Below are 25,846 nucleotides of genomic sequence, written 5' to 3'. Positions count from 1 at the left end.
TATGACCGAAAGTAGGGCGCAGCGCAGGACAAGAACACGGGAATTTGAGGGTATAGAACAAGTGAACGTTGCAAACAAGAAAGTGAAGAAAATAGCACAAGAGTCAAAATCCAAGGTTCAATATAAATAAGCGGCTGGCACAACGCCTTCCTGCCCCGTCCGCACATCGCGCGCGTACCACCACCTGTATGGCGTCCTGGTTAGTACTTGTTTAAAGACATGCGAATTGAGACGTACGCAGGATCTCTATCATCTAATACTTCAACCTCCGCCCCTGACGAGATAGGTAGCTCGCCCTCTCCAGTTCCATCGAAGGAATATCGAGCATGCGCTGGCCGACTGGTTTCTTCACCCAACAAGCCACCAACCGCGTCGGATGGCGTCTCCGCACGCATATAATTACTAGCGTCAGGTCCAAATGGATCCTGATCAGCATGAGGGCTGCCTGTCGTCTGTTCTTCCTTCTCGGAGGAATTGCTGTACGGACTAGCTCCAATGATAGTAGTGCGAGTGGCTGCGTTAATGTGTTCTAAGAGCGATGATGGTCTATGACGTGTAGAGTCATCATCTTCGTCTTCAGCCACATCATACTTGTTGAGTTTATCTTCTTTGCGTGAGAATAGGGTCCATAGAATTCCTATCAAGGCCAGGAGGAACACCACGCCTGCTGCAATTGCAATTGAAATTAGGATGACTACGCCAGTGGCTAGGAATTCTAAATTAAACGGTCAGTACTGAAGTAGTATACGTGATATCCAGAAGTACGCACTGCGTTGGCTAAAGCTGAAAGACGAAAAAGAGTGGAATAGCGAGGAGACAGAGCCAGCTGAGCCAGTCGCCGATGTCGAGACGATAAAAGGGATTAGATTTCGTCCGTCGAAGAGAGCGGAAGATGAATTGCCAGCCGTTGTAGATAAGGATCCTGATATCATGAGCACTCGATCTGATTCAATGACTCCATTGGCATCATGGGAATTTTGCAGAGGAACCATGGTCAGTTGAGCAACAGTGGTACCTTCTTGGAATGTGGACCCTATGGATAATATCATTAATAATTCGAATAAATCGTTGTGGCTGTTGATTATATTCACCAAGTGTTGACCATTTATTGCCGTCCCAGAAAGACAAGAAGGAAGAAGATCCATCGGTTGACCTTAATAGAAACCGTTAATTAAATCAGGCTTCTTGCTGACTTGAAGGAAATTCTTACTTTCCAGCAGCGAATATACTGCTCGCATTGCCGCTGTTCACACCAACCGCCGAGATAGGCCCAGGAATGTCCGAGCCAGATCCAATTGCAGACCAGGTCGCATTCTGGAGACTATACTGTACAACATTGGATGCAGTGTTGTCAGAAAGGGAGATCGACCCTGCAGCTATTAAAGTATTTTGATTGTCCTATAACCGACTTGAGTCCTCGTGGTAAAGTTGATAAATTAAAAACCCTTACCCCAGCATAGCTCACAGAGGCAACCTGCCCCTGAATACCGTTTCCTAAAGCATTCCATTGCCTGGTAACTGTATCAAAACTGCAGATGGCCTGGCAGCTCAGCGAGCCAGCTTGAGAAAAGCTACCAGCGACGATGACAGTGGTCGGTTTGGAAGTTGACTTGGAGATAGAACGAACAACTACGCTGGAACCAGGCGACGGTTGTAGAATTTGCAACCCATTCAAATCCCAAGCGTTGGCGGCAAGGTCGTACAATGCAAGTCCATTCACTGCGGTGTCAGATCCTGCCGACAGGGTAAATTCGCCACCAACGTATAAAGAATTATCATCGACGAGAAGAGTCCTGACGGTACCATTGATTTGAGGTCCAGATAGTGCTTGAATGCTACCTGATATAGGATCATAGATAGCAACGCCGACTGCAAATGTCGTGGACCCCGGTGGGGTGAATGTGAAATTGCCTCCCAAGATAGTCAACTCCTTGTTTGAAGTTTTGTTGGTCCAGAAAGCACCTGCCAAGACAGCAGGTCCAGGAGCCGGAAGTGGTGCAGATAGTGTGGGGATTTGGTTAGTGTTACTTTGCCTGGAAAAGATATGCGAGAATTTCATGTGCGAGATCCAAGCGCTGGAACTGGGCAGCTGTAATTGACTGCGGCGACGCAACTTGGTGGCGGCGGTAGATTGCGATGAAACACCGGAATCGAGACCAATAGAAAGGGGCGTGACACTTGGTCCATTCTCTCCGTTGTTTTTGAGCATGACGAGGCCGCTAGCCCCGAATTTTTGAGAAGCAGCAACATTGCCAGCGATGAACTGAGATTCGGACGAGGTGCTGTTCCCTATGAAAGTCATCTTGCCTGCTACAAACCCTCCGCTGTTGACCCAGGAGCCAGATTTGATATCCCAGTTTGCAAATCCAGTCACAGAAATTCCGCCAATGTTGTTGCTTGCTGAGACGGTTTCGGTAAAGTTTCCTGCTACCTGGAGCTGTCCATTAGCCAAACCAAGCGAAGCGACGTTTCCATTAAGGCCACCATCCAATGAGCTCCATGAATTCTTCTGGATATCGTATACAGCGATGTTGCGCAAGTTGGAAGTGGATCCTGATTCTGTGCCATTGAAAGAACCACCGACAAACAGTTGATCACCAATGAGGGCCAGCGCCGTCACCTCACCATTAAGCCCACCTTCAGCCAAACTCGCCAAAGCGCCGTTCTTGAAAATGACTATGTTTGAGCTACCGGATGCTGGCCCTGAGGTAAGGGTGAATAAACCTCCAACAAAAATTCCAGATGGGTGATGGGCAACAGCATTGACACTAAGCCCTGCCGAAACTAATGCAGAAGTTCCTCCCATTCCATTGAGCAAATCGAACCCGAGACTATCTAATGCTGTCAAGGTGGTATTGGGAAAAGCTGTTTTGCCATCAACAGAAGGGTCCACAGAGGTTGAAGAAAGAGGCCACTCCAAGAATCCAAACCCACGCACTAGACCTGTGCCGCCAACTGTCGACCCGTTGTTATCCCCGGAGGTCGAGACGGTTGCGGACTTCAAGACGAACTGCACGCGATCAGCGATAATCTCAAATTTCCCGCCTTGGCCGTTTCCTGAGGGTTCATCAGCCAGAGACATGGTGATTGTGACGCCGAAATCTGTTGTTGAAGGGTGGACGGGACCGCTGTAAATCAAAACCGAAGCGTCATCTTGATTTGTTTGAGAGATTGTTGTGATGATGGGATTGAGCCCTGGACCGGGGAACATCTGAACCTTAACGTCAGTTCGGAGGGGGCAGTCTTGGAAGTTGGTGCACCCTGGAATGAGAAGGTTCACATCGTAGTCTCCAGCACCTGATATGTAAGGATTCCAGGTGAAAGAGGGGCCTGAGGCCGACGGGGTACCAATAATTACATCAGATACCAATACTGTTTGTACAGTTCCAGGAATTTTGGTGTTGGCAACCTTTGAAAACCAATCCCCATTCTTCGTTGTATTTGAGGGGTTCGGAGCAAAACAAGACTGCCCGTTGTTGGCATCTATTGAGGACGCAAATGCACCTGATGAAAGAAGCTGGAGGATGTGAAGACCTGGGCCTGATCCCGTAAACTGAGAAAGCTTAATTTGCACGCCAGTAATGGTGAGATCGCCGTTAAAAAGAAAATCTTGATACAGAACGGATGGATCGGTAGAGAGTGGGCAGGGATCGGTGCACGTTTGGTTTTGGCCTGTAGTTGGATCAACGTATTTCAAAGTCTGGACTTTGTTATCCGGAAGCGTGGTAACACTACGATCGGGTTATTTACGTATACTCAACACTAAACCAACAAAGCAAAACATACCTAAAGCCCGTAGTTCCATGATTAGGCTGGAAGGTGTTTCCAAGACGCACGCCACTGGCGAAAATCGATGAAAAAGTCTGAACATTGATCAACGGTGTAGAGTTGTCCTGGGCAAACCAAGAATTCCCAGGCCCGTCAGCACCAGCCGGGCAGAGCGCATTGCGGATATCAGTGAAGCCAGTTTGCAAAGAGGAGGGTTGACCTTGGATCTGAATGTTTGCGCTTGTTAATGGAATGGGTACCAAAGATGAGGAAAACGGTGAAGCGCCGGGGGAAAAGGGGACATTCGGATTGTTGGTACCGTTTAAAACCGCGTTGGCATTGCCAAAGGCTGTTACAAACGAGCCGGAAAAGAAGAGACTCGTGTCTGAGGAGTTGGTCGTGATGGAGGTGACTTCTGCACCAGCACCCGAGATGCCAGCGAAGGGCGGACCAGACCAAGACGCGGCCTTGATGTCGAAGATCGCAACGGATGCACCTGGTGCTGAAAACTTTCCACCAACCCAAACTTTTTCCCCTTTCGTATCACAGAAAACTGTGTTTATCTGGCCATTAGGACCTCCCGAACCGAGTGCTGCAAATGTGCCTGAGGAAGTGGTGTAGGAGGCGATATTTGCTGCTGAAACGCCATTAACAGAGGAGAAGCTGCCTGCCAGGTAGAACACGTTGCCTAGGGCACATCCAGTAAGGATACTTCCACCCACGTTAGTGGACGCAAGACGTGTTAACGAGCCATCCGAGGCGCGTGATAGCAGAGTGGAGGTTGTAGGATCGAAAGCTGCTGTCGAGCCATTGAAGAAATCTAGGCCAGCAAAAGCGCCTGCGAGGCCAACTTTTCCCATGCGGTCGAAATCGACGAGGGGATTTGCTGCCTGAGATCCATGGAAAAAGACGAGGGCGAGGAAGAGAGTAAAGAATTGAGGGAACATCTAACAGGGCATGCAGGATGTTGTGGGGAGCCCTGAGCGGGGTGAAAGACCTTTAGAAAAAGGGCTGAAAAAGACAGAGAATACAAAAGAGCGTAAGGAGTTGCACGACAAGAGCTGCGCGACTTTGAATATACACACCGTCGAGGTTGTAAGAAACCCAGTTGACTGTCGAGTACAAGCCCAATTTCATAACAAAGTCGTTGTCAACACACTTTGTTGATTCTTACGTAAGCTTCTCTATTTAAAATAAAAGACCCGTCGTAACTACGAATATTCTACGCTACACCGTGGTCTTGGGCACGACACCACTCATGTCTACCGTCCGTCCGACTCCATTCAAAAACGGCGATGCCTGCGATAGCGACCTGTGTCCCGATGTTAGCCTGTACACGTGCATTCCTGAAACGACTTACTGAGGGTTAACATAGCGGTGGATGATAGGACGGGTTGCGTCATTGACCAGCCTGGTGTCTGCAGCCAGCTCTGCAGACTGTGCACTGTGTTTGGCATTTAATGTGAGCCAGTAGTCGCGTGGGGCAGTGTACAACGCAATCCATTGCGAGAGGTAAACATCGTCGCCTGCGGAGGGTGCATATTTGAAGACGGCGACGGTGGCTATTGAGGCCAGAACAACATTTCTCCAGAACGAGTTTCCAAACGCTGCATTGGTACCTTGTGAGAGTAGGTCAAAGGTGGATACACTGCGGGACACAAACTTTCGGGAGGATACACAGTCGAGTCCTCTGCGTGATGATGGTGGTCATCGTGGTGGTCATGGGACGAGGATGAAGCAGCTCTGCGCTGGGCTACAAAAAGGGGACGTGAAGGAGAAGTGGCCAGAAAAGCCCTTCTGGCGAGCGACATTGTAGAGGTGTAAGTTGCTCGCTCTCCGGACTGTCCCAATCCATCCGCGCCTGTGTTTGTCGGCACTGGCTGTGATCAACAGGAATATACAAATAATGTAGATTAGATTACTTATCGCCTGAGTATTGATCTCAATCTAACATAACAATAATCAATTTCTACTGGGACTTTCACACTCTGTACGATTATAAGTTCAATCGGCAAACATTATTTTATGGTGATTATATAAAAGCATGTATTAAGCAGCGTATCAGTATTCCCTAATGACGTGCATGTTAGTTCAGTCAACGGTGGCAACTAATGCATGCACATACATGCTAGGATAGTCTAGTCCACCCATAGTTAGCAAAACAGACGCACTAGTGGCTGTCTCGGCTGCTCCTCTCTCTAATTTTCTCGCGCATTTGCTGAGCCGCGCGACGAGCGCCTTCATTCCCTGCCCATCCTTTGCGCGTTAGCCACCCAACAAGCCGAGGAGTGAAAGCTGCCGTGAGTCCGACCCGGACGGGTAGAAACAAAGTTTTGTGGACGGTGTAGGCAAGTACAAGCATGGCATAGAGAGATTCCTGGCCTCCTTCTGCATGTGCATGAGAAATGCTGTCCATCTCATCCCGACCAGGTTCCGAAGGTCTCGACGGTAGCACGGATGCGACTACCGCCTTGATGCTGGCCGTGGCTTGCGAGACATATTCTGCACCCAGCAGATTGATGCCTACGAACGCTACTCCAAAATCGAGCGCGGAAAGGATGAAGTAGACACCGAGCGCATACCACCCGTACGACTTTATAAGATGCTTTAGACGCTGGGAGAGGGACGGATTTGGGGGAAGGGTGGACTTTTGATGTTCGGGGCCAGGGGAAGTAGTGAGTCGCGCAGGGAAATGAGTGAACAGCCGAGCTTGGGAGGCCCTAGGTGTATGTGTGAGGGCAGAGGTAGTCAGACGAATATTGGCCGTTGGTAGTATGGGAGCCGCTGCCCTAGGTGCAATCGACCGCAGAACATTCAGCCGCGGCAGAAAGCCTCGCATAGTGATAGTTGAAGTAAAAGTTATGTTTCGTCAGGCGTAGTGGTGCCGGCCGACGTAGTGATGCCAGCTACGACGCGCATCACGTGCGTATCACATATCCCCATTCGGTGTATACACCTCAAAATTTGTGCGATCGATGTAAAGTGTCTCCTTGTCCCCCCACTGCGAGGAGGCTCCACGCTGTCCACCTCTTATTTCTCTGGTTCTCCCACTTTTTTCTGTATAGCGTCTCCCCAGTTCATGTATTCAGCGCTCGCTATTGGCGGTCGATCTCTCTCTGCAGCTCTGCGATAGCATAATTCACTCATGTCACCAGATACAATCGACGATTATCAAGCGTCGGCTCCCTTTGAAGGCCCCGAAAAGCTTCTTGAAATATGGTTTGCACCATCAGCTACAAAAGTGCCAATTCTTGACAAAGCTCGAGGTAAAAAGACCGGCCTCCGCACCGTCAGTCGCCAAACATGGGAAGACATGTTGGACATCGTAAAATGCAAGGTTTTGAGCACCATCGAAGGCGATGAAATGGATGCCTACCTTTTAAGGTCCGTCATGGTGCTCATATGTTATTATTTACCCTGTTCATTGTGCTATCTGGGCGGTCATCCAGTGAATCGTCTTTCTTCGTCTCTCCCCACCGTCTCATCCTCAAAACTTGTGGTACCACCTTGAACCTTCTGGGGCTGCCACGTATACTTGAAATAGCCGCCAGAGAAGCGAATTTATCCACCGTTTATCGATTTTTCTATTCTCGTAAATCGTTCATGTTTCCGGAACGTCAGATGGGTCCCCACCGTGACTGGAAACAAGAGGTCGAATTTCTGGACCAGATTTTCAGCAACGGTGCGGCCTATACCATCGGCAAGGTGAACGGCGATCACTGGCTCCTATACCTTACAGGTGCAGAAGCACTCTCCACCGACCTCAGTCCTTCTATTACCCATCACATGGAGTTTGAAGATCGTCATATCGATTATACCATTGAGATATTAATGAGCGACCTCTCAACAAAAGCTCGGCAACCTTTCTTTTTCTCCGAAACGTCTGCCGATGAGCCCGGTCCATCTCCTGCGGCATTGGCGGCTGATCTCTCTGACAAACTTGGAATAACTGCCATCTTTCCACCCTCCCTGACCCATCTCGATGCGTATGCATTTCAGCCCTGCGGTTATTCCTCCAACGCACTCATCAAATGGGGTCACGAATCATTACAAGACAATTTTGAACATGGTGCACGCACAGCAGGGCATTTTGGCGAAGGGTACTACACCATCCATGTTACTCCGGAAGAAGGATGGTCGTATGCCAGCTTTGAGTGCAACGTCCCTCTCTCCACTTCAAAAATATCACATCAAGCCAAAATCCCGGATCTCAAGTCGCTCATTAAACGTGTCGTCAATATCTTCGAACCTGGTAGAATCACTCTCACACTATTTATATCAAGTGAGGATAATGACACAGGAGGAGAGTCTGCTGTCGAAGCCGCGCAACGCGCCTTCAAAATAGCGCTCGCAGAAAGTCCGAGGGTCTCTAACAGCGGTGGATCTAAAAAATTATACAAGAGAACTGACAAGATTAACTACGAATTCGGAGGGTACGACCTTGCGTTTGCTAGCTTCGAATTAAAATGAAATGATTTGTTGTGTATGTACTTTGTGTTGACTTGTACGATAAGATAAGTAGAAGAAACTGTTTGTTAGTTTGCTTATATAATTGCTCGTCTACGACCAAGGGTCTGTACGTTGAACGATGTATTTTGATATCTATCCTCATTGTATAGTTTATTAAGTGACTACAAGTATGGCTGCTATATACTGATGATTAAAGTAGATTGGAGCGAATGAAGGGCATCAAAAGACAACCAGGGAGGGAATCGTGATATAAATATAATAATGATATATCAAAAAAATGCCTTGAGGCCACAGTCGGAAAAGGTCAGTATTTTATGAGTCTAACGACGATGAAAGCTCCTCTTCACGGAGCTTGCATGTAGGGCACATTCTGACATATATTTCCGCCATTGTCCAAGTGATGAAGGCCTGTGGATTACAAACAAGGGTGAGAAAATAGGACAGATGCTACAAAACTAAGCTCACGATTCTGAGGTTCCTCACTTCAGAAAGCATCTGACGCGAGGACAAATGAGACCTGTGCGCATAAGTTAGAATGTCGTATATTTGTTGTCGTACTGGTATTCTGTCAAAGCCATACGCCTGAAAACTGTCAAATAAACCTTCCAACTAGAAATAAAAAAGATTACCTGAACATATTCCAAGTCCGACTTGGTGCTTAGGAGATCAGTGACAAATTGTCGCTTATCATTTTCCGACGGACCACAATCATCAGTGTAGTCGGAGTCGCGAGGAGTCAAGATGAGATAATATTTTTCAGTGACAGAGGAGAGCCTTTGTGTTGAGGCCCAAGATCGCACACGGTCCGAAAGTGTTGAAAGGTCACCACTTGCAAGACAAGATGCCAGTTTGGTGTAGGCGTCTGAAGGGAAACAAATAATCTCTCTCAATTCATCCATCATGCCATTTTGAAAATCAAGCAAGGACGTGTCAAAGTCCCGACGGTTCGGGAAATCTACTGTTCTTAGTCGGCGAAGTCGTTTGCAGACATATGCGGGGAGAGAGATAAAAGAATGATGTAGCCAAGGATCAATGGTGGAAGTATTTTTGAGGTCTTGAGATAGAGGGAAGGAATGAGGAATGAATTCCAATGGAGTCGGAGCAAGAATAGGCGGTCTTTGGACGACTTCTGATGAATAAGCAGAAAAGTTTGTCGAACTATTGTCCCTGGAGTAATCTGCGGTAAACCGTCCAGCTTGGCCAGAATCTGCATCAGATAGATATTCAGACTCGGAGTGAGTAGGCGATACGACTATGCCCCCAGGAATGTCAATGCCAATATTTCGCCCATAAAATGTGTGGCTGCTGAGATGATCGGTCTCAAGTGGCGTATGCGTCGGATCGGTATTGACAGGCAAAGGATGTTCGTTTTTTTGTGACATAATACTTTGGCCCATTCTCAGAGAAGCCTTTACGGGATCCTCTTCGGTAGCGGGCTGTTTGTGCCTTTTCTTGGGCGTGTAGTTACATGCGGTTCCTCCAGCCTCCCTTTCACAGTTATTGCACACAGGCAAGTTCCGATCACACTGGGCGACATGAGTACAAAAAAAATATGAACGAAATACTTTGATCTTACTTACTTTCATGTTGTTAGCACGGCAGCGATCACATCGAGGAATACCACGATGAGCGGGAGTTGGCATGGGTGTGTAAAAGCATTCAGGTTGATCTGCCCAAGTACAATGATTACACATTGGCAAAACACGGTCGCACTAAAAAAGGCTGAGAAAATAGAAACACGCCATGAACGAATCCAAATTACTGGCTGACCTTCAAATTTCCTATCCGACAGTTGTCGCATCGAGGTTTGCCTCTGCGACCTACCCATTTTGATTGGCGTGCCATATATACTTTAGGGTTTGGGATACGTATAGTCAATTGGCCATCATCGCTGATGTCTTCGACAAGGTCTGGAGTTTGAGATTGCAGGGCCATTGGAGAGGTTGGAGAGAGCGATGCCATGGTCCTCAACACTGAACAACACGCAATGACCAACGAAATTGGTCCACACTTGAAGAATGCGATTCAGACGTGACGTGACTCTTTGGACGCTGGATTTAGCGTTTACTGGGTAACAATTGAAGAATGGTACCCGTTTCCTTTTGTTGGTACAAGCAGGACCAACTATTGTTGAGTATGTCGGCAAAAAGCACTAGTACTTTGATGATCAAATCATCCAAGAGGTGCCTTCACAGCCTACGCGCTCCTAACTTTGACTGTCAATTGCCTATATGTTTCGTTGATTCATATCTGAAACATGAGAAGACCATATATAGGTAACGTGGTTCAGCGAGACATCGGAAATCGCCGACCATATCTACACACAAACCTCCACAAGTTAAAAGGTCTCTACAATACTGAGTTGGAATATCGCGACCGCGCCCCGGAGAAAGCACGGCTAACTACTCCCAGCTGACACCTTTCATCCAGTTCTCTTCATGTACAGGCCAGCTGAATTGGTCGTGCTCTGATGATGTGGAAGAGAGCTCGTTTTGTAAACCACCGACTTCCGCTCGCACCCATGACCCTTGTTGCGTCTCATGACAAGAATGATTGTACTTCGCTTTTTTGGAGGTGCAGTCTGTCAATGCCACCGATCTTGTCTGGGAAGCCTTTCATCCACTTGCATGCTTTAGCCCCCTGTGGACTTTCAAGCTATCATACTTGCAAAGATTCCTTTGGACCGCATGCTACCAACTGAACACAATGGCGCACGTTTCGAGACTAATGAAGAAAGTTATTCTGTGGATTTAGAAGACTCTCATGCTGGTGCTTTCTTTGTTACTATTTTTATTCCTCCGCTCATGAACTGATTTGGATAAATATAAACATTCTCCGTCGCTGAGCGCCAGCTATGTGGGACATGCGAATCTCTATTCTGGCTCAGCGAACGTTCCATATCACCCATGAACGTGATTGTTATGTTATGAGTTGTGCCTACCTTCTTACCTACAGAAGTCCCATGAGTTTCGTCGAGTTCTTGATATAACATTGCAGGTGTTTCTAATTTGCCAGTACTTCCACCCGAGAGTCTTGGGCCACGATGACTTCTATCTTGAAGGGTTTGCTTGCAAGCGCTATCCTATATTTTTACTGCTATATTGGAGATTGTCACAATATTCGTTCAGGTGTAGATTTCTTCAACCCAATACCGAACGGGGGAAGCTTGCTGGATAACGGTGATTTTCTTTTAGCCTGTTTGCTTAAAATCTGCAATGCTTATGTCCTTTGCTGTTAGCTGGACCTGGAGTTGGCGAACCATTAAATGTTAGTGTTTGCGAAGCAGATTAATCGGCTGAATTTTTGTGTTAAATTTTTCTCTCTTAAGGTCATTATATCTGGGTTGAGTTCTCCTCAGGTCCTCACAGACGATGGTATCCTCAATTTTGCAAAGGCGATTGGATTGTATGAATTTCCTGCCTCGCAAAGGGGTTGTATATTCTGACAAAACTAACTTAGCTCTCAAGAATGTTTTGGGGTACATCTAGGAGACCCACAATCAGCAAATCTTGGAGATGGCAACGGTGCAGTCAATCAAACAGTACTATACCAGATTCTTCCCAAATCATTTCCATTGGCTTACTTTTTCTTATTTAAAGATGGAACTTCGCCAGGATTTTGGTGACCCAGATGTTGGAACCTGTTTAGAGAGCTTAATTGGTGGAAACCACTTCAGGTGTGTGGTTGACTATGTGGACTATCGATACTTGTATATGATCAATCTATGTGCAGAGTTTTTCGACAGGATGGACCTTTAGCGAACAGTGGCGCCCTATTCCTTGCGTAAGCTGAGATTCGTTGCAGAGTTTGGGATCAAAATCTTAATTTGACCATTGATAATGCAGCGTATCAAAAGAAGAGGCAAGTAATCTGAGGAGAGACACTGAGAAAGTAATCCTTACCCTGTTCACCCCCTTTGTTACTCCAGAATGTAGAGGAGGGTCATACTATTGTACCTGATGGATACAACATCGGTATTTGCTTTGCTTCTGTAGGATAATGTTGATGATATTCTGTTTTTTAGGCCGTGACAGTTTGGTACAGGATGCACTCGGGACAACCAGTTTCGGCGGAATAACTTATTTCACCGATGGTGTTAACATCACAGGTCTTCTTCCTGAAGGAAGCGCAGGGTAAGGAGATCAAGTTAAATCACAAAAAATAACGATAGCTGACCTAATTCTGTGAAATTAATAGTATCAATCACGGTGAGGGAATATGACAATGGACATCAATTTCTATCATTTATCACACTACAACTAGGCATCGCCATTGATGGTGTCGTAACCCTACTCACCGTAACAATTCTTTGAAGCGCGGTCTCAACTATCTGAAGTTGCATAATGACATGTGAATGAATTGATCATTTTGCAGGTATCGCAATACATACATACAGACTGTAGCGTCATAATTGAGTACAGAAGGCTTTTCCTGGTAATTAGGTTGAATGAGGGAGACTATAAAGAAGTACATCGTTTACTGAAAAGCCGATACACGATCAGGACTGGCATAAATATGATGTTTGCGGTTCTTGAGTTTGCAATCATAGAAGAAAGCCGAGTCCCGGTCGTACTTTTCTTCCTCAATCTCGTCAAGTTTCTGTCGCTGTACCCGCTGTATGACTTGGTCAAGAGCGAAAAAGTTATCATCATTCTCAGCAAATTTTCTATGCCTCTTGGATTCCACATGCTGCGAAAATCAATGATTAATAAATTCGGTTATCTATTTATATATAGTATACGCACAGTGCTGAAGTCATCAAACTTCATCCGGCAACTTTCACAGTAACCCGGCTTGACGCCCTCTTCGCGTTTTGGAAGTTTCAGCGTGTTCGTGCTTTTGCTCTTCTTGAGAATGGGTTGCCTGATAGGCAATTGTATGGGTGGACCCATTACCCCAGGTGTTTCAATATCATCAGCTTTAACCTTCGATGGTGGTTTTCGCGAAGTCACAACATGTTGTTGCAAACTTTGCGTTAGCGAATTCGAAAGGGGAACATTTCGACCCAAGCGTCCAGATGTCGAGGTAGTCCCAGTAGTAGATGTAATACCAACACTATTACCCGAAGCGGCAATATATCCGGAGGCATTGGCGGACTTCAGATCATCGTAATCAGCGTCCAGGTCAATTGCTCCAGTACCATTAAGGCCTCCCCCTACAGAATGGCGTCGAACAAGATTGCTCACGGAAACCGAGCGCCTGAGGTCCTTGGTTCCTTTACCATGAGTATATGCCTCGGCTTTGCGCTTCATGGTCTCAAGCTCTCTCTTCTTTCTTGCCAAACGTTCTTCTTCCTGGTCCAGCTCGGCTTTTTGTAATCGTTCCCATCGCCTCCTTTCTTTCTCGTCAAAAGGTATGAAAGGGTTCCTGGCCAAAGGATGACAATGCAGAACCGGCCAAGGTTTCTTCGCATTTTTATCGCGTTCTTTATAGGGGGGATATTCATGGGCCGCAATAGTCGCCAATTCGCCACGAATATCCTCCAGAAGGACAAAACACGAACCACGTGCAAAGTAATGATAATCATGCCTTTTCTGGGAAGGATCGCGGTCTAGGTTACCGTCGGTCTTTTCTTTTGCAAGAAGTCGCTGAAGTCGTTGTTGGGGGGGCTGTTGGGGTATAGGAGCCTGGCGGAGACTAGGAATCTGTTTATAAGGTACTGGTGAATTGAGGGTCCGATCCAAGACGCTTTCCAATTTTGCTGTAGACCAAACTTTAAGGCCATATTCGCGAGCTTTCTCAACAACACTACATGCTTCACTGCCACTGAAACATCATCAGGATTAATTTATTTTTATTATGCTTTGGTGAGAGCAGTATTACCGTCCTAACAGTTTAATAGGGCTTTTGAGCGTGCTTTGAATGCTTTTGGCCTTGACATTTTCTTTATCAGAGATTGTGTTCTGTTTGTCTGCAATGACATGGGTTATAGAGGATGAGAAGAACGGGTCGGTTATCTGAGCTCTCAATCAGTAGATTGCTAAAGCCAGATAAAAAAAAACACGCACACCACCAGCACGAGAAATCATTGCCTTGAGGTTGGCAGTGCTCGTTGTGATGTTTTCAGCGTCAAAATAAAATCTAAATCCTGGAAAAGCGCGCGAATACTTGTCCTTGAATTCGAGATCCATTTCCATTCGCTGAGCAGCCTTCTCCTTCTCTCTCTTCGTTTTCTCTGTCGCGCGACTTTCATGCGAGGCGGTGGGTTCATTTGTGGCGGTGCCACGCACGCGTTTCGCGATGGGATTCGCGTTGGAGTCGCCACGGTCAGGAGAATGAGGGCGTTTAGATCCAGAAACAGACCTAGTTTGTTTAATTGGAGAGGGGTTGGAGGTGCCTTGCACGGAACGATTGGCAAGGGGTCGTCGGGCGGGTAGTGATGTAGCCATTAGAATTGAGAGAAATGAATCCAAAAAGTTAGGTGAGCAGCGAATAATACGGCAGATTCTACGAGGACAAGCGCATAGACTCAAGTAGGATGAGAGGATGAGTATGGCGGAGACAGTCGTTGGCAAAGCCCAGAACCAATTCAACACTTAACGCGACAGGCCATGTGACTTTTGCGCCGTGCCGCGATCACATGCACTGTGACTGATCGTCACAGAGAATTAGGCTGCCCGGACTGTGAGCCAATTTTGGCTGTTGTGTTCGTCCTACAACACCCATCCCAGGCGGAAGCTTCTCTAAAGGACAGTTCTGGAATGACAGATTATAACACAACTCTCTTTCGTAGGCTTACATGGGAGGGCACTGTCCCGCTGGAAATCCGCGTCGATCCCAAGGAGCTCCCCGCTAATTCAAATCGTGGTCTTGAGTGCTACTATGTCCAAGCTCCCAGAGTCAGCTATCTTCCACTTATAGTCCCAGAAATTCGCAAATTCCTTATGGATGTCGTGTTTGACGAAATAGCCGCCAAGGGCTTGAAAGATGAAGAATGGTGGTTCGAAAGCGAAGAAGGCACCTTGCTGAAATGGTCTGTTTTGATCTGCTTTCGTACTTTGTATCTGATGTAACGACCTTTCGTTCAGGCATTGGCCTATTGGTGTCATATACGACAACCACACGATAAGCGCATCCATTCGCTCTTCTCCCATGCCCTCGACGTCAACTCCTTGCCCAATGCGGTTGATCCTGCATCTGGCAGCTCCACCAAACGATAAACTCTTCCTTTCGCCGACAATAGACGCCTGCAAGCAGGCATTCATGAATCAACTGAAGGAAGCAGATTTTATCAGGTGGGGAAACACTAGGCGAATGACCTCTCTCCGTAAGGCCGATCAGGATGGCTTATGGGAAGGCATCCGGGAGCGTGAGCACTTACAATTTGGAGAAACAGGAGGATTTATGAGTCTCATTGATTTTATAGATAGTTTTGACGATTACTGGCGGGTAGCCTCTAAATTAATGCCATTTGCTGGGTCACCTTTACGGTCAACCTCACCGCCACCAGTTGGGTCGTCCCTATCACGACCTTTGTCCGCAGATACCGTCAGCACCCCTGAGCGCGACGGTGCCTACAGTATACGAAGCGTGCCCGTCAGAATATATCTACCAGACGGTCCTGTGCTTCAGGAATTGGCTCCTCCATTACTTGAAGATGGTAAACGATTTTGGCAAGATGTTTTGCAATGTATTTCTACTGAACGCCCAATCGATACAGGGACGCCACATACACTTTCTCATTTCTTTTCTAATCATTTCGCTCTATTGTTCCCTCCGCGACCTCCTCCACCTCCGCCATCTCGTTCAAACCCGAACCCTCAAGCTCCTGATGTACCAGAACTTGCCTATGCACTGATACAAGGGGTCATATCTCCGCCAGAGGCGGAACTAGCGTGGTTGGGATCATGTATGGCTGGTGCTGATGGTTGGCTGAACATCTGTGTGGGTATAAATAGACGATAGATACCCTGGATGTACTGCACTGCGGGAATGAATATACCCTAATATTCAAACGAATGATTGCAATCGAAGCTACGCTCCCCCCAAAGAGTCAGATATCGAATTTGACGATCTGCTCTCGTCTTCCGCGTTCTATCTTGAGCAGTCTTTTGGCAACACAACCAAAAAGTACTCGTGTCGGGCCCTGTCCCATTGCTTTAGCCTTAACATCCAAGTTTTCCTTGACTTGATTCAATGGCATAGAATGATGGGGGGTCGCAGCCAGCAACATTGTGATAAGATACGCTATTTGGATTTGCTGGGCAGTTGGTCCATTGGTCCCTTCCACTGCAGTCGATGAAGCAGTCGACGCTATCGGTGAATCAGGAGACGGAAATTGTGTTGCAAGATGTTGCAAATGAGCACTGATTCAAAAACATAAGCAACATGCTTCAAGGACAACAGAAAACAGCCTACTAACACAGTGTCATTGACAGAGGGCGAGCTCGCATTTTCCAATTCGCTAGGTGCACCAATAATGTCACCGACAGTAGACCATATTTTGGACTATGTATGATTGTTCACTTGTTAGAGGTATAAACATAATCGACATCCAAAGAACTTACCACAATACGTTCAACTTCAATGTTGACTTTGACTTTCTTCTGTCCAACAGATGGTGTTTCTGTCACATTGGCAATGAGAGTGGGTGATGATTTGGCATGCGGAGTATCGGATGAAGGAGGCGGAAGGGGCTCTTGAGTGGGAACCAGATCCGTTGGAGGATTCGAGTCTATTGATGGAGGTGCCTTATATGTCGGCCCCTCGTCAAAGAAAGGATTGGGTTGAGCAACAGGAGTATTGATGGCGGCGTCAATTTCGTCGAATAATTTTGTAGGCCGGAGTTGAGATGAGCCTACTACAGGGCTACCAAAAGAGGCCGTGCTAACATCTCCAAGGTTGACTTCTTCATCTAGTAGATTGTCCGAGAAGCGAAGAACGCGCGAAGGTTCTCCTGGAGTTGCCCAGAATTTCTCTTCCTGTGGAGAAGATACAGAGGGCGGGTTAAGGAGAGCCTTTTCAGCTAAATTCGGAACATTCTTGGGACGAGGCGCTTTAGGTTTCTTAATGTCAGTGGAAAGTTCTTTCTGCTTTGGACAAAGGAATGTGTGTCAGCAAAGCATATCCTTTTGAGTTTATGCATCATGAGACGACCTTTTTGTTGAGTTCTGCTATACGAGCTTCTAATTCGTGAATGCGCCGTTCTTCCTGTTCTAAACGAAGTTTCGGAGGAGGTTGTTTGTTACTGACAACAGTCTATGCACTGTGTAAGACATATTAATCCATCAACACGACACCAGATGCGTACTTGTTCAAGAGTGGCATTGAGAGACTTGATATGTTCGCGTACGTCGTGGATTTTATTCAAGATCGTTACAATCTGATCGTAGGCTCGAGGCATTGGCCGAATTGGCTCACTGCGTGCGGTCCCTCAGTAGAAGAAGAAACATAGAGTAACAAAGGATACACACTACTGCTCGATGTACTTGAGCGCGGCATGGGCATAAACCTCTGGTTCAATTTCATACCTCTCCTCGCGACGTGCAGGGTTCTTCCGAAGTGGCGTCGCACCCACGAATTGTGTTCGTCGAATTTGTGGCTCCGTTATAGAGCGCGAATCTTTGTCGTAAGTATTGCTCGTATCATTTTGCACAAGGCGAAAGAGACCAAGTTCAGAGGGGTCAATATCCCTGATCAAATCGCCCAGATGGGTGTTGAGAACGGCATTTGTGAAGATAACAGCATGCTTGGCTTCAGCAGGGGCAACTTGAGCAGCGGTTTCTTTGAGCAAACGGGTATTTCGCGTGAGACGGTCAATTTGGTCAGAAAGAGAAGCCATTAGACTTTGTTATGAACGGGGTGTTGAGTTTGTTACTTGTTATGATGCGCTTCCTAACAAGGCAACAGCTTTCGTCGCCCTTCTCCCATTCACGCTTAACAGCCTGACCAGCTTAGGAACTGCGCTCACAGTGAGCGCTCTCCTTGTTATTTTCTACATTACCCATCTTGCAGCTGCTAGACGACATTTCTTCTCTATTGCACGCTATTTCACTTCGGTAACTATATTTTACTCCGTTCTGCCGTTTGCCCCTCAATATCATTTCCTCCAGCTTGCACCACCCTTTGGTGCTATCTCTCCTTCATATCTAGCTCTATCTAATGTGGGAGCCCTTGCCACTAATTGTTTATGGGTATGCTGTCCATCCCCTTAGTCCGTCTCGCCGAGAGACCAGGCACTCTAGCCGCAATCGACTGTCGACAGTGACCGAGGCTTCGAGCGATGACCACTCTGTCATGAAAGATGTTGTGAGTCTCGAAGTTGGGGACGAAGTTTATGCATTCGAAAAATACGTCCCTTCTTCCAGAGATCAGGTGGAGGGAATCTGGTATCGAGGGTGCGTTTTACTCGCCTGAATTCATTCTACTCTCCTTAAGGAAGCTCCAGATATGTCCTATGCACAACGAGACGACCACCTGTAACCTGGTCTCTCTCTGATCCATCTTCCTCAACTTCACTCAGTAGACCCTTGGTCAAAGTGGAAGAGACTCAGCAAGTTTTTATTGGAATTTTCCCGGCTTCGCACATCTTCGTTCGAGATGAGCTATCAGATGCAGAGGGAAGGTTACCCGACCTTGCTCGTACTTTACAGGGGGGGTACAGTGCCAGTAGCTCGTCAGGCTTTCAAGGACGCGGTAGCCCGGGTGATGCTCTTGGGAATTGGAACAGGGACAAGGCCAGCATAGGAATGGGGCCTTTGCGAGAGGAGGAAGATGATTCCGATGCCTATGTGTCCAGAACATCGTTCAAGTTAGGCCCACCACCCGATCAAGCCAATTCTTCGCGCGCAGCTTTACCGGTTTATCCTACCAGTCTTCGATCCTCTTCTCCGGCAGATTCTCATGTCATGAAACCACTACCTCCCCGACCTTCTCGAAAATCAGGCGATGACACTGCTTCAGGAGCACAGCAGCCTATCATAGATGAAATTGCTTCGGCTTTGCGGGAATGGCATACTCTTATGTTCCAATATCTGGCTCGACGGGATTACAAACTCTTCCATATTGTCCGGGAACACATAGAAGCCCTTCATCTAGGACGTAGGCAGCTACTAGCTCAAACTTTGAGTGCTGAAGAAACTGTGAACATGCGACGTGATTGTGTGACACGACTTGTCAGTGGAAACCTCGTACAAGGTTTGGATGTAATTGTACGCCATCCAACTTGGGGTGGATTAGTCACTGTCGATGTTGAAGGAGAAACTGATCCTCGAAGTTGGGTTAGTGCGGTTCGTATGTACGCAATGCAGGTGTCCCTCGCCTATCTGAATGTTACCTACGACGAGTCAAGGCCGTATCCACTAGGCCCCAGTTCCGAATATGTCCCATCAGCCCCTCTACCTACCCCTGCCCATTCTGCCTTTCCAGACTTTCTCCATCACAGAAATCGCTCACGTTCTCAGACATGGTTAGATGCAGAGGATCCTCTCAAACAATCCACCGCTAAGTTTTATCATGTTTTCCTTGATCTTCGCGCTTTTGTAGCTTCTCCATGCACCCCCGGAGAAACGGCCGAGTTATTCTTTTCTTTGTATAGAAAACAAGGAACCCAATTTGTGACAGAGGAGTTTTGTGCTGTCCTAAATCACAATGGTGTGTTGGCTCGTGACCCGTCAAGCCGCATTCGCACTTTGTTCGTGGATCTCGCGACTTCTGATATCCAGGATCCCATCTATCTGGTTTGTCGAATCGTTCGAAATGGCGCATTAAAGATAGGCAGCAGTATGAGTTCGAGCGCACTGGGAGATGGACGACGAGGATCTGAGACGTCATTACGGACGGATTCTTTGTCGCCAACAACCATCACCTGGAACGATTCAGTCGCGGCTTCGACGTCCACTTTGGTTAGTCCGAGTAGTGGACGACCCAACGGCTTCGGAGAACCTGTGCAATTCAGGAGGCCATTTGGTTGTGCCGTCCTGGAATTAACCCAGCTTGCGAAAATGGTTTCTGAACAGGCAGATGTGACCCCTTTGAGAGAATATACCATGCCCATTTATATACCCACAAATGAGGCATCTTTTTCAATGATTCATCAAAATATCATCAATAACAACACAAAGGAATTTGAAAAGTCGCCCAGGTAAACAATTCAAGTTCATTCTTGTGACAACACCTGACATAGCTTTATGCAGGGCCGAAGGACTTGCCGTCTCCGTTAAAGTGTTCCGAGGGAATGCGAAGACAGTAGTTCGCGAAAACACTGCATTACTACAGGATATTCCTCACACACTTCGCCTTGGGTTCCCTGATGTGGTTTTTCCGGGAGATGCTCGAAATGAATTGTACATCAAACTTTGGTGTGGAGATTTTACTCTTTCGCACAATGGCTCCGGCAGGCTCAACGTCGCAAATTTTGCAAGAGGACAAATGGGGCATCCGTCTGTCAACGTGCAAATAACTGTGGAAGTTAAGGATCAAAATGGTACCACCATTGAGAATGTAATATCCCAAGGAAGTGGAGAACCTCTTATGACACAGTTCAACTCTATGGTTTTTATGAGATGCAACGAACCGACGTTTGGGGAGCTCATCAAAATACAGCTTCCCCTAAATGAGGTTCCTAACTGGCATTTATTCTTCACATTCCGAAATCGATCGAGTCGGTCCAGCAGCAAGTACATGCTTGAAGGTGGTGATCGACCATTCGCTTTTGCCTTTCAGCCTCTTTTTCCTGATGCGAGCGCGTTCGTCGAGGACGGAGGCCATACTCTGATCATGTATCGAGCCGACAAACTAGGCCAGATCGTACCTTCTACATACCTTAACTCCCCCTTTCGCCTGAGTGCTGGCCAAAAGATCGAGCATGTTTCTATACCCGCCGATCTTTTACGCCTGTCGTCGCCCTTGAAGGACACTTTAACAATTCGAACCTCTCTTTGTTCTACGAAGCACACACAGAATGTAGACCTGCTCAGGCTATTGAATTGGGAAAAACAGGATAAGGATCACCTATCCACATTACTCAACAGATTTACCTTTGTTGGAGAAGGAGAAATCGTTAAATTCCTACGAGACATTTTTGACTCTCTTTTCGGCATCCTCGTTTCCCAAAACAATCCATCTGGAGAACTCGACCTCTTGGTCTTCAACGCTCTTGTAACCATTCTTGGTATAGTTCAAGATAGGCGCTTCAGCAATTTCCAGCCAGTTCTGGATGTTTATATCGAAAAACATTTCTCCTGCGCTGCAGCTTCGTCACACATCATTCATTCCATGAATCGATTGGTGACGAATCCAACTTCGCCAGAGACCGCTTCTCCTCTGCGCGCTGCGCTGAAGGTTTGGCACTATATTTTCAAATTTATTGCCAGGTCTCGGGAATTACAAAAAGTTAAAGAAGTTGGCATGGGTGGAGGAGCAACTGTGGACTATCTAGAAACAACTTTCAAACGCGAGTTGCGTTCTCATCTTTCAAACTTCACGCAAATTATGTCCACCTCATCTCCGCCGTCCATCATTGGAACACAGACAATTGCTCTGCAGCACTTTACTTCAATTCTTCCGGAGTTGGCCAAGATCTATACAACTGTAGAGCTTGTGTCAATTGCTACCACTTTTGCCAATGCAGTAACAGTCGGGAAAGGCAAGATTGTCAACTGGAAGCTTATTATGTATCTTCAGATTGTCAAGAGCTTCCTGTTTGACAATGCAGAGTCTCGACCCTTCTTGGTTGAAGCTGTGGTCATTTGGATTAAGCCGCATTTCGGTCGGTACGACGAATTTGCGCACACAAGCTCGAATGATAGTGAATCTGCCCGTGACGCTGCCCGTGTAACATGGATGGAGAGCATCCGTCTCTGTGTGACTATTATTGCTGTCATGTTGGATAAACTTAACCAGTATCTCACCGATCCAGCCATTGTTTCTGATCGTGCGGCGCTCAACAAAGAGCAAGATAATGTTGAATTGCTGTTATCTCTGATCCCCAGGTTTGAGGCTTCATTATTTTCTGTCCTTCGATGGCTAAAATCTCTCTAGACTGCTTGATTCCTACCGTGAAATACAAAGCCCGGCTTCGAAAAGGGCCATCGAAAAAACAAAGTCGCCTTCGACTATCAAATCTTCCGTTCCTGTTACATTCCCTGAATCTTATCCTTTTTCCTTGATCTCTTCTTTGCCTGAACCACCCACTGGTGTTAGCAATATCCCACTAACGCAGGATGGAGAAGGCGAGTTTTACCCGGCATTGGGCGAGGTCGCTGTCGTCTTTCTGGTGCTCATACTGTCATCCCCAATCAAATACATCACTGCTTTTCTGGAATCAAGCCTTGAGATTGAAGGCCGAGAACGCTTTGTTGCGCTTCTTTCCCAATTTTTCAAAGTTGCAACGTCTCTTCTGGAAAACGATGCATTCCCCAAGTCATGGATGAATATCAACATATTGGCTCATAAAGTCTTGATCAAGATTATGGATCCCATTGCTAGCATCATGGAAAAGGAATTTATACCCCCTCCAGAATTAGAGTCACGATTTGATCCAAGTCTTTGGCGCGAAGGACTACATATGCTGTTGAAACTTCTTTCTTCCGAACAATTGATGATCGAAGATTTCAGTCCGCAGGTAAGCGTTCATTTCTAGTTTTTGTTACACGAAGCATACCCATGTCTTTCTTTAGAAACGTCGTGCCGTCTGGCGCCTTACCGGAGACATCCGTGGTGAAGGTGCAGCTATTTTACTGAGCCTTTGGCAAGCTCTTGGATCAGCGGAGCATGTATCGACAACTGGAGAACCTGCCATGCGTTACGGAGTAAGGGACTTGATGAATCTTACCTGCTTGTAATTGACCATCCTTTTAGGGATATCAAATTTATCTGCACGCCCTTGTCGGGCACGTCGTCAACTTGTGTCTTAGCCATCATGATCAGCTGAGAAATAACGCCGTTCAGATACTCTACAGCATGATTGTTTCTGAATACCATCAATCAGAGCACTTTGACGGCATAGAGAATGAATTGGTGACTCGGTTAGACTCATTGTTTATGTCAGACAGCAAGGGAGACGACATATCGAGGGCTTTTTTCATTGGCCAACTTCGTCATATGTTCGACACATCTGACGTCGACGAACAACTACGCGATCAGTTGTCGAATTTCTTGGATTCAGTAGACCTTTTCCTTGAACTATTGCTTAGTGTCCGAGCATTACCTGAGGGCGAAGAATACGCAGACGATAGAGTCATTGCTACTGTGAGTTGCCTTTCTTCACTTGAGGATCTTTTCTGACGTTTAGAATTAGTTAAGACTAATGAATTTTATTCGGCGCATTGGACGAGACGAAATATACATTAAATATGTACACCAGCTTGTTAATGTACGTTCTTTATATTTTAGACATTATACCCTTGACTGACTTGTATGCTCAAGATGCATCTTCAATCCCAAAACTACGTGGAAGCCGCATTAACGTTGAAGTTGCACTCTGATTTACATGCATGGGATCTAAATTCATTTGTTCCCCCTATGGAAGACCTGGGCTTGCCACAGCAGTCGCACTTCCATAGAAAGGAAACTTTATGTCTTCTTATTCTTGACTACCTAGGTATGGGAGCTCGTTGGTCACGTTAACAGTGAGTTAGGTATAACAATTTTATTGTAGGGAAAGGGAAAGCGTGGGAAAGCGCAATCGAAATCTGCAAAGAGTTGGCGTATCAACATGCAGAAGTGACCTTCAATTAGTATGATTTCATTTTCTTAATGAAGAAAAGAAACATACTGACACTGTGTTAGTGGCCGCCTTTCCGAAATTTTACGACATCAGGCCACCCTTCTTGAACATATCGTGACTGATCAACGATATTATCCAGACTACTATCGGGTGACATTTTATGGCAATTTCCCTGCAGCAATCAGAGACAAGAGATTCATTGTAAGGTGTATCCGGGTAATCCGCGTTTCATCGCTAATTTACTCTGCAGTATCGTGGATATGAATGGGAAAAGTTTGGTGCTTTCTGTGAACGAATGCTTAACAAACATCCCGGGTCGCAGTTACTCAAGACTGCTGGTGAACCACCAGTGGACATAAGATATGGAAATGATCAATATATTCAATGTACAGCTGTTACACCAGAACCTGATCGCGACCTTCCCGTATTCACAAACCCTGACGTTCCGTTGGCTGTGCGGACGTACTACGAACATAGGTTGGCTTGTCTCCTATATCTATTTTTATATCTGGGATTAAACAAAATGTTTTTAGCGGAATCAATTTGTTCTCTTCCTCGAGGCAAATCAGGAAGACGACTCGGGACGGAATGGAGGAAATATGGACGGAAAAGACGTATTACACCACCGAACAGGTTTTCCCAACTGTACTACGGCGTTCGGAAGTGGTGAATGTCGAATTTGTTGAGATCTCCCCATTGGAGAATGCATTGCAAGAGGTGGAAGACAAGACGAAGGAGCTCATTGGCTTGCACCTCAAATATCAGGCCCTCGCTAAGACGGCGCAAAATGTGTCTACGAATGCACTGGCGATGAGCCTGAACAGCGCGGTCGACGCGCCTCTCAACACTGGTGTCGCGTCGTACCGGCAAATCTTCTTCAGCCCGGACTACATTGCGCGGAACCCGGAGCGCGCGGAGCTCGTGGAGAAGCTGCGGCAGGCAATCGATGAACAGGTGCGGATAATAGACAGCTGTCTGAAGCTACACGGGCTGCTGTGTCCGCCCGAGTTCATTCCGTTCCACGAAACATTGGAGAAGTTCTTCAAAAAGAACTTCCGCGATGAGATTCGGAGACTGGCTGTAGACGCGGACTCGATCGCTTTGTCGACGCGATCGCAAAACATTGGGTTGGGTGCTGCGTCATCAGGGAGTCAGTACCCCATACCATCCACGTCATACGAGCAGTCCGTGAAGCGCAGTATGTCAAGTTCTTCCACCGCGCGCTTCCAGAGCCAACCTATAAACGTTGGGCGGTCGATGTTAACTCCCACGTTTGAGTCGCCCATGGGCCCTGGAGACGATAGCAATAACGCGCACTCCAACTCATCCTCCGCATCTAAACAGACGCCTCTGCAGCGCCACCTAGCGCATTTGACGAGACACGGAATCAACGGTGTTTCATCTGCTCCAGGCGATCTAGCTGGGGTGGACTCACTCTCCGCCGAGTCTCCACACAATTCGTTTGTCAATGTAGGCAGTGCGAATGGGATGGGAAATGGTAATGGGATTCACAGCACTGCTGCGGGACAAGTGTCCGGTGCGTCCGTTGCGACGTCGTACATGGGCAGCATGGGCTCGTTTGGCTCACTCAAGAGCCGTTTTTCGCGATTTGGCAGCTTGAACTTTGGAAGGCGGGGTGGATCTAATTCATAGTAGTAGTAGTAGTTCTTGTTGAACGCACGGAATTTTGTAGATTCGTTGTGCTGCTTTTTACTTTTCTTCTTGGATGTCATGTGCTTTCTTGCTTCGTTCCTCTTTCCTCTAGTTTGCCTCTAGAGATGTAACACCGTTTCGTCGATTTTTCTTCATCATGCTTTTTGTACAGCAACTTTCTAATACTTACTCTCTATCAAATATCTTAAAAAAGTGGAGGTGAGGAAAAAACTCCATGATCCTCAAAAACCCTTGTTCATTGTACTCGGAACATTTTTTCTAATTCAG

At 46.8% G+C, this 25,846-nt stretch overlaps 9 protein-coding genes across 9 annotated transcripts; 3 read left to right on the top strand and 6 right to left on the bottom strand.

Annotated features, from left to right (window-relative positions):
• Positions 1-117: 117 nt before the first annotated feature.
• JR316_0002216 (Squalestatin S1 biosynthesis cluster protein L1) lies at positions 118-4,715 on the bottom strand (the record flags this gene model as incomplete). The annotated part of the gene is made up of 7 exons (XM_047888010.1): positions 118-184; positions 238-715; positions 770-1,033; positions 1,092-1,153; positions 1,211-1,398; positions 1,451-3,731; positions 3,787-4,715. 7 exons carry the CDS (start codon positions 4,713-4,715, stop codon positions 118-120), a joined length of 4,269 nt encoding a protein of 1,422 aa, XP_047752933.1.
• Positions 4,716-4,995: 280 nt separating this feature from the next.
• Positions 4,996-5,579, bottom strand: JR316_0002215 (uncharacterized protein; the record flags this gene model as incomplete). The annotated part of the gene is made up of 3 exons (XM_047888009.1): positions 4,996-5,080; positions 5,129-5,387; positions 5,432-5,579. The coding sequence occupies 3 exons, from the start codon at positions 5,577-5,579 to the stop codon at positions 4,996-4,998; spliced, it is 492 nt and encodes a 163-aa protein (XP_047752932.1).
• A 359-nt stretch (positions 5,580-5,938) lies between these two features.
• On the bottom strand, positions 5,939-6,607 carry JR316_0002214 (uncharacterized protein; the record flags this gene model as incomplete). The annotated part of the gene is made up of 1 exon (XM_047888008.1): positions 5,939-6,607. One exon carries the CDS (start codon positions 6,605-6,607, stop codon positions 5,939-5,941), a length of 669 nt encoding a protein of 222 aa, XP_047752931.1.
• A 306-nt stretch (positions 6,608-6,913) lies between these two features.
• On the top strand, positions 6,914-8,238 carry JR316_0002213 (S-adenosylmethionine decarboxylase proenzyme; the record flags this gene model as incomplete). Its single annotated transcript, XM_047888007.1, has 2 exons — positions 6,914-7,152; positions 7,218-8,238. The coding sequence occupies 2 exons, from the start codon at positions 6,914-6,916 to the stop codon at positions 8,236-8,238; spliced, it is 1,260 nt and encodes a 419-aa protein (XP_047752930.1).
• Positions 8,239-8,550: 312 nt separating this feature from the next.
• On the bottom strand, positions 8,551-10,173 carry JR316_0002212 (uncharacterized protein; the record flags this gene model as incomplete). Its single annotated transcript, XM_047888006.1, has 4 exons — positions 8,551-8,646; positions 8,868-9,764; positions 9,819-9,950; positions 10,009-10,173. The coding sequence occupies 4 exons, from the start codon at positions 10,171-10,173 to the stop codon at positions 8,551-8,553; spliced, it is 1,290 nt and encodes a 429-aa protein (XP_047752929.1).
• Positions 10,174-12,714: 2,541 nt separating this feature from the next.
• On the bottom strand, positions 12,715-14,627 carry JR316_0002211 (Hsk1-interacting molecule 1; the record flags this gene model as incomplete). Its single annotated transcript, XM_047888005.1, has 4 exons — positions 12,715-12,927; positions 12,984-14,004; positions 14,062-14,195; positions 14,247-14,627. The coding sequence occupies 4 exons, from the start codon at positions 14,625-14,627 to the stop codon at positions 12,715-12,717; spliced, it is 1,749 nt and encodes a 582-aa protein (XP_047752928.1).
• A 312-nt stretch (positions 14,628-14,939) lies between these two features.
• JR316_0002210 (Autophagy protein 5) lies at positions 14,940-16,143 on the top strand (the record flags this gene model as incomplete). Its single annotated transcript, XM_047888004.1, has 3 exons — positions 14,940-15,211; positions 15,267-15,551; positions 15,609-16,143. The coding sequence occupies 3 exons, from the start codon at positions 14,940-14,942 to the stop codon at positions 16,141-16,143; spliced, it is 1,092 nt and encodes a 363-aa protein (XP_047752927.1).
• An 88-nt stretch (positions 16,144-16,231) lies between these two features.
• On the bottom strand, positions 16,232-18,108 carry JR316_0002209 (uncharacterized protein; the record flags this gene model as incomplete). Its single annotated transcript, XM_047888003.1, has 7 exons — positions 16,232-16,544; positions 16,601-16,686; positions 16,746-17,267; positions 17,335-17,436; positions 17,489-17,597; positions 17,652-18,023; positions 18,086-18,108. The coding sequence occupies 7 exons, from the start codon at positions 18,106-18,108 to the stop codon at positions 16,232-16,234; spliced, it is 1,527 nt and encodes a 508-aa protein (XP_047752926.1).
• Positions 18,109-18,339: 231 nt separating this feature from the next.
• On the top strand, positions 18,340-25,558 carry JR316_0002208 (Dedicator of cytokinesis protein 3; the record flags this gene model as incomplete). Its single annotated transcript, XM_047888002.1, has 12 exons — positions 18,340-18,575; positions 18,626-20,320; positions 20,373-22,169; positions 22,219-22,801; positions 22,857-22,988; positions 23,038-23,427; positions 23,477-23,551; positions 23,605-23,779; positions 23,837-23,915; positions 23,968-24,106; positions 24,156-24,382; positions 24,439-25,558. 12 exons carry the CDS (start codon positions 18,340-18,342, stop codon positions 25,556-25,558), a joined length of 6,648 nt encoding a protein of 2,215 aa, XP_047752925.1.
• Positions 25,559-25,846: the final 288 nt, after the last annotated feature.

This window comes from Psilocybe cubensis, chromosome 2, assembly GCF_017499595.1.
Source record: "Psilocybe cubensis strain MGC-MH-2018 chromosome 2, whole genome shotgun sequence".
Classification (NCBI taxonomy): domain Eukaryota; kingdom Fungi; phylum Basidiomycota; class Agaricomycetes; order Agaricales; family Agrocybaceae; genus Psilocybe; species Psilocybe cubensis.
This window is presented reverse-complemented; position numbering and strand designations above follow the sequence as displayed.